This window comes from Protobothrops mucrosquamatus, unplaced genomic scaffold, assembly GCF_001527695.2.
Source record: "Protobothrops mucrosquamatus isolate PMUCROS unplaced genomic scaffold, P.Mucros_1.0 scaffold109, whole genome shotgun sequence".
Classification (NCBI taxonomy): domain Eukaryota; kingdom Metazoa; phylum Chordata; class Lepidosauria; order Squamata; family Viperidae; genus Protobothrops; species Protobothrops mucrosquamatus.
In genome coordinates, this window is record NW_015386481.1 from 1,000,875 (window position 1) to 1,010,049 (window position 9,175).

The window sequence follows — 9,175 nt, forward strand, 5'->3', positions numbered from 1 at the left end:
AGAAGAAGAAGAAGAAGAAGAAGAAGAAGAAGAAGAAGAAGAAGAAGAAGAAGAGGGAGGAGGAGGAGGAGGAGGAGGAGGAGGAGGAGGAGGAGGAGGAGGAGGAGGAGGGTGACAGTGAGGTGGGCTGGGGACACCTTCTCCTACCTGCCTGGTTCGTGGTGATGTTGACGGCCACAAACCGCGGGGACTCATAGCTGAGGTCGGAGACCCCGTTGACGGCCTCCACCGAGAAGGAGTAATTGGTGTGAGCCAGAAGGTTGGAGATGGAGAGGGACCCTTGAGCCAAATTCATTTGCTGGGGTAGGAAACGGATGCCGGGCCCGCAGGATTCGCAGTGGCCCCCGCCCCAGGGGCAGCGATGGCAGATGACGTTGTAGCTGACGTCTCGCCGCCCGCCCTTGTCCAGCGGGGGGGCCCAGTCCAGGGTCACCGTCGTGCCGTTCACGCTGGAGAGCAGGTTGGTGGGAGCCGAAGGGGGACCTGGAGAGGTGGAGAAGGAGCTAAGAGTCCAGTTGAAAGCCAACTCGACCTCCAACTTGAAGGACGGCGTGTGAGAAAGACCTCGGGAGACGGAGGAATGGTCAGATAAGAGAGGACTTAGACCACAAATGCATAACGGGGAAGGGAAAAAAGTCAGGAGAGAACTTTCCTAACTTATTTCTATGGAGCGTCTCCTTCATCCGGGTCCTGGTTGTCCCCTTTGCAGTCATCTGGTCATTTGCCTCCTTTTAGAGAGTCGTTGAGGCCACTTGGAGAAGGCTCCACACCCATTTGCACCACTCAGCTGCCCCCGAGGTCACAGACAAGCCTCCAAGTGGCCTCAATGACTCTCTAAAAGGATGCAAATGACCAGCTGTCTGCAAGGAGTATAAATCCTTCCATTTCCCCCACCGTCCGGTCAGAGCCGAAGAAGCTTCTTGGAGGAGAAGCAAAACATCTTCAAAGGAAAAACAAGGAAGTCCAGTGGAAGGAAAAAAAGGCAACTGACAAGAGACGAAATCAAGGAAACCGCAACTGGAAGGGAAATGCAATTGACAAGAGACGAAATCGGGGAAATTGCGATTATTAGGAAAGTGCACCTGATACACCAAAGCTGGCAAAATTTGGAACGAGAAGGGAAAACTTCCCGACGGGCGAAAAGCTGAGGAATTTGCCATCAGGAGCGAAGAGGTACGTACGTGTGCAGGCGGCCGAAGGCGGGTCCTGGGCAGCCCGGAAAAAGGTGTTCTCACAGCGACACACCTGCGCGGCCAAGGTGTCGGAATAGCTGTTTGGAGGACATCTGGCACACAGCTGGTCTCCAGGAGAAGACTTATAAAACCCCACTGGGCAGGCTGGAAGAGAAGGAGCAAAGAAAAAAGGGTGAAAAACCGGTCCTCAGTCCTCTTTTAGCGACGCTGTAACTTCGAGCAGTCACTCGAGCAGGGGGCTGGACTAGATGACCTCCAAGGTCCCTTCCATTTCTATTCTATTCTATTCTATTCTATTCCTATTTTCTTTTCTATTCTATTCTTTATTTCTATTCTATTATTCTATTCTATTCTATTCTATTCCTATTCCTATTTTCTTTTCTATTCTATTCTATTCCTATTTTCTTTTCTATTCTATTCTATTCCCATATTCTATTTTATTCTATTCTATTCTATTCTATTCCTATTTTCTATTCTCTTCTATTCTATTATCTTCTATTCTATTCTATTCTATTCCTATTTTCTCTTCTCTTCTCTTCTCTTCTCTTCTCTTCTCTTCTCTTCTATTCTACTCCACTCTATTCTATTCTATCCTATTCTATTCTATTCTATTCCATTCTATTCCATTCTATTCCTATTTTCTATTCTATTCTATTCTATTCTATTCTATTCTATTCTATTCTATTCCATTCCATTCCATTCTATTCCATTCTATTCCATTCCATTCCATTCCATTCCATTCTATTCTATTCCATTCTATTCTATTCTATTCCTATTTTCTATTCTATTCTATTCTATTCTATTCCTATTTTCTATTCTATTCTATTCTATTCTATTCTATTGTCGAAAAATAACTTTATTGTCACTTTAAATGTAGGCTAATCGGTATACATTAAAATGAGATTTCTCTCTGAGCTGACAACTAGCAATAAAGGGAAGGCCCAAAACGTTTATCAGAGTAATTTTTTTTTCCCAAATGCCACCCGTGTCCTGCAGAAACTTATTTTCATTCCCCTCGTAATTGTATTGTTCCAAGTTCTAAAAATAAAGTGATCTAATAAAGAAGGGCTTGGCATTAATAAATAACTCGGATTTTTTTTTTCTCTCCCTGCGAATCTCGAAGGGTGTTTATTTATAGCCGGTCCTTTCTCCTGTCTATCCGAAAAGGGGAGGGGGAATTAAACGGTTTTCCTCCCTCTTTCCTTCTCGCCCTCGTCTCCCTGATAAATATCTATCGATTTCGAGGCAGACGTATCTCAATCCAGGCGTCCTTGATTTATGACGCAGGAATGAAACACGGGAAGGGTCAGGGACTAATCAGAATCAGAACAGAGCTGGAAGGGACCTGGGAGGTCATCTAGTCCAGCCCCCTGCTCAAGCAGGAGACCCTAAACCATTTCAATCAATCAATCAATCAATCAATCAATCAATCAATCAATCAATCAATCAGAATAGAGCTGGAAGGGACCCTGGAGGTCACCTAGTCCAGCCCCCTGCTCAAGCAGGAGACCCTAAATCATTTCAATCAATCAATCAGAATAGAGCTGGAAGGGACCCTGGAGGTCATCTAGTCCAACCCCCTGCTCAAGCAGGAGACCCTAGACCATTTCAATCAATCAATCAGAATGGAGTTGGAAGGGGTCCTGGAGGTCATCTAGTCCAGCCCCCTGCTCAAGCAGGAGACCCTAAATCATTTCAATCAATCAATCAATCAATCAATCAATCAATCAATCAATCAATCAGAATAGAGCTGGAAGGGACCCTGGAGGTCATCTAGTCCAACCCCCTGCTCAAGCAGGAGACCCTAGACCATTTCAATCAATCAATCAGAATGGAGTTGGAAGGGACCCTGGAGGTCATCTAGTCCAGCCCCCTGCTCAAGCAGGAGACCCTGGGCCGTTTCAGACAAATGGCTGTCCAGTCTCTTCTTGAAAACCTCACTTGGAAAACAGGAACGGCCCGTTTGCAAAAAAAAACCAAAAACCCCGGACGGACGTCCCAAATTCATCCGGCGTAACTGAGGGCGGGCAGCACTTTACGCTCCAGCATCCTTCCCCGTTGTGACCTTGACGTCTGCCACCCTCGTGTGCGATATTGTCAAGGCAAAAGCCGACCGCTTCCCCCGCATCTCAACAAAGCCCCTGCGGTGTGGTGTTTGCAAAGTCAACGCCTGCCACTTCTTTCAGCGAAGAAGTCGAAAAGCAAACAACCATCTCCTCGGAGAAGCCCAGCGTGACGCCGGCTCTCCGGAACACGCGTCGCCTCGGGCAAAGCGTGCGGTGTTTGCGGCTGCCGTCGTCTTATCAGGGTTTGTACAGGTGCAGGCCGGATGATCTCGCTGGAGCCCCTCGGGAGGGAAGGGGAGAGGGAGGGAGAGAGGGGGGAAATGGCTTCCATACTTGGAGATCAATCTTGCTCGGAGAGGGGGAGAAGTTTTTGCGACTTTGCAAAAAAACTCCAGAGGGCAGGAATGACACGGATGCTTTCAAAGGAAGAAGCGCGTCAGGAATGGTTCCAAATCACGCTGAAAATTCAGATTTCGACTTGGAAAAACAACCGGGAGTCCTCCATTTATGACCAGAATCGAGCCTCAAATTTCCAGTTAAGAGAGTTTTCCCCCATTTTTACGACTGTTCTGGCCACGGTTGTTAAGCGAAACACTGCATTTGTTAATTTAGTCACACGGCTGTTAAGTGAATCCCGCTTCTCCCCCCCCCGGACTTTGCTTATCCAGTGAATTTTGCTCCACTTTATGACCCTTCTGGCCACAATGATGAGGACTAGGCCTTGTTACGTTTTTACCAGTCCCAAACTGTCAATCGAATTGGAGATTGAATTTTAAATAATAACAACAGCAATAATAATTCATCTTCCACCCAATTCTCCAAGCCCAGGTTCACCAACCGCAGTGACTGCAGATAGTCCTCGCCTTACGACCACAAGGGAGCCCAAGATTTCCGTCGCTAAGCGAGACATTTGCCCCACTTTACAAACTTCCTCGCCAATCGTTCATTTTTTCCGGATAAAAACCGTCTTTTGGAATGCCTCTGGAGTTGTAAAAAGCCTGGTTTTTTTTCCCCCTGGCTTCCCCAAGTAAAAACAAACACACACCGCTGGGATTGTGCGTGCAAGGAGAAATATTTGCCAGATTAAGCCCCGAGGCTTGAAGGACTTAAGAGGTTTAAGGAGATCGGGAAAACGAGGCGTCCGCGGAAGCGTCTTGTGCCAGCTCACAAAACGGCTGGTTTTGTGGTTGTGGTTGTTGTTTTTTTTATAAAATAGGCAAATCAGAAATAAGTAAATAAATAACCGAAACAAGCCTTCTTTATCCACAACTTGGTTCAACTTTTTGGGGGGACTCAGCCGTGGTCGTAAGTGGCAGACTTGAGTATATTTCCCAACTCCAGGCGGAGTGAAAAGGGATTTCATTTCGCTCGGATTAATTGCTGTGGATGTTTCCTCCAAATATTTGCCTGCCTTCCAGAAGGGACTGATTAAGATCTGTCTTTCCTTCACTCCCCAAACTACAAACTAGGTTAACCTTGAAGCATGGTGGCTGTGCGTCGCGCAGCACAATTCACGAAGTCGCTTAAACGCCCGTCTCGGCCGGTTGAAGATGGGTGGGATTCAACCCCCCCCGCCCATCCTTTCGTTCTGTGAAAACCCTTGGAGGGACCTTGGAGGTCTTCTAGTCCAGCCCCCTGCTCAAACAGGAGACCCTGGACTATTTCAATCAATCAATCAATCAATCAATCAATCAGAATAGAGCTGGAAGGGACCCTGAAGGTCTTCTAGTCCCACCCGTGTTCAGATAGGAGACCCTGGACTATTTCAATCAATCAATCAATCAGAATAGAGCTGGAAGGGACCTTGGAGGTCTTCTAGTCCAACCCCCTGCTCAAGCAGGAATCCCTAGACCATTTCAATCAATCAATCAATCAATCAATCAATCAGAATAGAGCTGGAAGGGACCTTGGAGGTCTTCTAGTCCAACCCCCTGCTCAAGCAGGAATCCCTAGACCATTTCAATCAATCAATCAATCAATCAATCAATCAATCAATCAATCAATCAATCAGAATAGAGCTGGAAGGGATCTTGGAGGTCTTCTAGTCCAACCCCCTGCTCAAGCAGGAATCCCTAGACCATTTCAATCAATCAATCAATCAATCAATCAATCAATCAATCAATCAGAATAAAGCTGGAAAGGGACCTTGGGAGGTCTTCTAGTCCCACCCATGCTCAAACAGGAGACTCTAGACCATTTCAATCAATCAATCATTCAATCAATCAATCAATCAGAGCTGGAAGGGGAGCCTGAAGGTCCTCTAACTTCCTGAATTTCCCCCCCCCTCTATTCCTCTTGCCCCCAGATCGGTACCCCCAAAACCACCCTCCCCGAACCCAGGCCTTACCCGAACACGCGTCCTTCCGCTCTTCGTAGCCGGCGCTGCAGACGCACTTCCCGATGGGCACCAGCCATTCCCCCTCGGCGCTGCAGTACATTTTGGGGGTGTCCCTCTCCTCCGAGTGCGAAACGCACTCCCCCCGCACCTCCACCAGGGAGGAGGAATCCGCACCCGTCACCGCTTCGGAGAAGGCGGCCAGGTTCCTCACCATGGCCGGGCACTTCTTGTAATAGACCCGGAGGGAGACGATGGCGATGCAGGCCCCGATGTCCTGGAAGGCCAGGTAGAAGCCCCTCTTGGTCAGGGGCCCGACCCCCCGGACCTCGGTGTTGAGTTTGAGCCGGCGGACCCCCAGGTCCACGTTGGTGAAGCTCTCGTCGGCCGCGATGGTGTCGATCTTGACGAACTGGCTCTCCCGGGGGGTACTGCCCAGATCCCGGTCCGACTGGAGGTAGTAGAGGTTAAAGGTCTCCTTGCAGGTGCCCAGCACGCCGGGCATGCTGTTGCAATCCCGCAAGGTGAATTGGATCTCGGCGTAAACGCGGTGGGCGCCGTGCCGCTGGACCCAGCTGGTCCTGAGCCAGTTGTTCTGGTTGGCCGTCATGACGTTGCACACCTGGTAGGTGTGGATGGGCTGGAAGGCCTCGTCCATCTCGTTGATGGAGTCCCACTGGGGGAGGAAGAAAGCGGGAGGATTTGAATCCGAGACACTTTCTAATCGAGGGTTTCCTGCCTGAGCAGGGGGTTGGACTAGATGACCTCCAAGGCCCCTTCCAGTCCTGTGATTCTATGATTAGGGGATTAAAGTGCATTAAAGAGAGAGGGGAAGTAGGAAGATGACAAGTACTTGTTGGAAAGAGGGGTAGAAGTCATAATTTTATGTTTTTCCTCCTTCTTCTCTCTCTTCCTCTCCCTTCCTCTCCTCCCCTTTCTCCTTCCTTCCTTCCTTTTCTTTTTTCTTTTTCTTTCTTTCTTTCCCTTCCTTCCTCCCTTCCATTTCCTTCTTTCCTCCCTCAATCTCTTTTTCTGTCTGTCTGTCTGTCTGTCTGTCTGTTCTCTCTCTCTGTCTCTCTCTCTGTCTCTCTCTCTGTCTCTCTCTCTCTCTCTCTCTCTCTCTCTCTCTCTCTCTCTCTCTCTCCGCTTAACGACCGGCCTCCAATCGTAGCCGTTAAGTTGAGGACTATCTGTCGTCCGAGGCGTTGAATTTTGCACCTGTGGGGAAGGCCGTTCGCAGTAGCATGCCAACCGCATGCGTTTTCCCAACCCACTGGAGATGAACTGATCAAAAAGCATTAAGCCTGATTAATGGCCACTCCCCGGTGATCTGAAGGCCTGAAAAACCAGATTTGGCTGAAATAAAGAGACAGGCTTTTGGGATAACAAGCCGGCATGCAGTGGCTGCTCCAGCCGTTCTCCCTAAGAAGAAGAAGGGGAAAAAATATCCCTTCACCGGACGTAAAATGTGGATGTCGTCGTTAATGCGCCGAGACAGGGCGCTTGATTGCATCTCTATGTGGGAATTTATCTAATAGTTTAAATGGAAGCTAATGCTAGATTAAGGGGGTAATATATATATATATATATATATCAGATTATAAAGGGATAAAGAGGCTGGAAAGAGAAAGGATGTCAGACGAGCTTAAAATTGAGCCCACGGAGGCAAAAAATGACTTAAAACATGGAATCGTAAGGCTGGGAGGGACCTCAGAGGTCTTCTAGTCTAACCCTAACCCTGCTTAAACAGGAGATCTTATACCATGCCGGTCAAACGGTTGTCCAGTCTCTTCTCGAGAACCTCCAGCAAGGAAGCCACCAGTTGAACAATTCGGAAAATTGGGGAATCGAACCGGTTCCATTGGGTGGTTTGACTGAGGGCACCCAGGACACACGAGGAGGTTGCGTAGGTCATAAGTGTGATTGTGATTTTTGACGATTATGATTGATTTTGATTGTGATTGATTGTGATTATGATTGATTTTGATTAGGATTGGGATTGTCATTGTGATTGAAATTGAGATTGTGATTGGTTGTGATTGTGATTATGGTTGATTTTGTGATTGTGATCCTGGTCATGACTACGGTTGTTGTTGTTGTTGTTATTATTACTACTACTACTACTACTACTACTACTACTACTACTACTACTACTACTATTATTACTTACCCCATGAGAAGGATAAATGAGCCAGCCCCAATCACCAATAATCTTGGAGGTATCCAGCAAATTCACTGCAAAAGCAAGAGAAAAATCCATTTTTAGAAGATCTGAAGTCAAGGACGGCCTGTAATTTGATCCACATGGGATAAGGTCTGCTACCTCGGGCAGGGGGTTGGACTAGGAGACCTCTGAGGTGCCCTTCCAGCCCTTTGATTTCGTGTTTCTCTATTCTGTGGATAGAGGAGTCTGTGGGGGTTGTGTGAAGCCACCTACACACACACACACACACACACACAAAGCCACACCATCAGAGACTCCGAGCGGCGTTTGTTTTCCGAGCATGTTATCAAGATGTTTAAAATGCTCCCAAACCCCTGATCAAAACGGTGTGGAGCTGCTGCAGATCACGATAATTCTTCGGCAGAGGTGGATAGAATATCAATTTCTAAGTCGTTAAACTCTCTGCAAAACATTTATAGGAGGAGCCTTTTAATTGCAGTTTCCATATAGATATGTATGTATGTATGTATGTATATATGTATGTATGTATGTATATGTATATGTATCTATCTATCTATCTATCTAGTCATCCATCTATCTCTATGTCTATATTATCTTTCCATATCTATCTATCTATCTATCTATCTATCTATCTATCTATCTATCTATCTATCTATCTATCTATCTATCTATCTATCTATCTATCTATCTATCTATCTATCTATCTATCTATCTATCTATCTATCTCTATATGTCTATATCATTTTTCTATATCTGTCTGTCTGTCTGTCTGTCTGTCTGTCTGTCTGTCCGTCCGTCCGTCCGTCCATCCATCCATCCATCTCTATCTATCTATCTATCTATCTATCTATCTATCTATCTATCTATCTATCTATCTATCTATTTATCTACCTACCTACCTACCTACCTACCTATCTGTCTATATCATTTTCTATATCTGTCTGTCTGTCTGTCTGTCTGTCTGTCTGTCTATCTATCTATCTATCTATCTATCTATCTATCTATCTATCTATCCATCCATCCATCCATCCATCCATCCATCCATCCATCTCTATATTATCTATCTATCTATCTATCTATCTATCTATCTATCTATCTATCTATCTATCTATCTATCTATCTATCTATCTATCTATCTATCTATCTATCTATCTATCCCCTTTTCCAATCCACGGGTTAGGAAAAAGGCCCTCAGATTTCTTCTTTTAATTCCTCTTTTTTTTATTTTTTATTTTTCCCCCCTGTCCAAAGTTGTGCACTCTCTCCTTCCCCTTTTTTCCATTGCTACCGGGGACAGGAGGGGGGAGAATTTATTTTTTTTTTAAACCCATTTTCAAATCCGCACAGCAATCAGCCAGACTCGGATTCCTCTGCTCACCCCAGGGGAGACGGTGGC

The 9,175-nt window shown here is 46.4% G+C and overlaps 1 protein-coding gene across 1 annotated transcript in view; it reads right to left on the reverse strand.

Moving 5' to 3' along the window:
• Positions 1-7,824, reverse strand: part of EPHA8 (EPH receptor A8) — a 19,925-nt gene extending 12,101 nt beyond the window's left edge. The window contains exons 1-4 of the mRNA XM_029283497.1: positions 7,765-7,824; positions 5,607-6,270; positions 1,182-1,337; positions 148-483 (exon numbers count right to left, since the gene is read on the reverse strand). Coding sequence (XP_029139330.1) covers positions 148-483; positions 1,182-1,337; positions 5,607-6,252 — 1,138 coding nt within the window. The 5' untranslated portion in view covers positions 6,253-6,270; positions 7,765-7,824. The remainder of the gene's footprint in view (positions 1-147; positions 484-1,181; positions 1,338-5,606; positions 6,271-7,764) is intronic.
• Between the last annotated feature and the right edge of the window lie 1,351 nt (positions 7,825-9,175).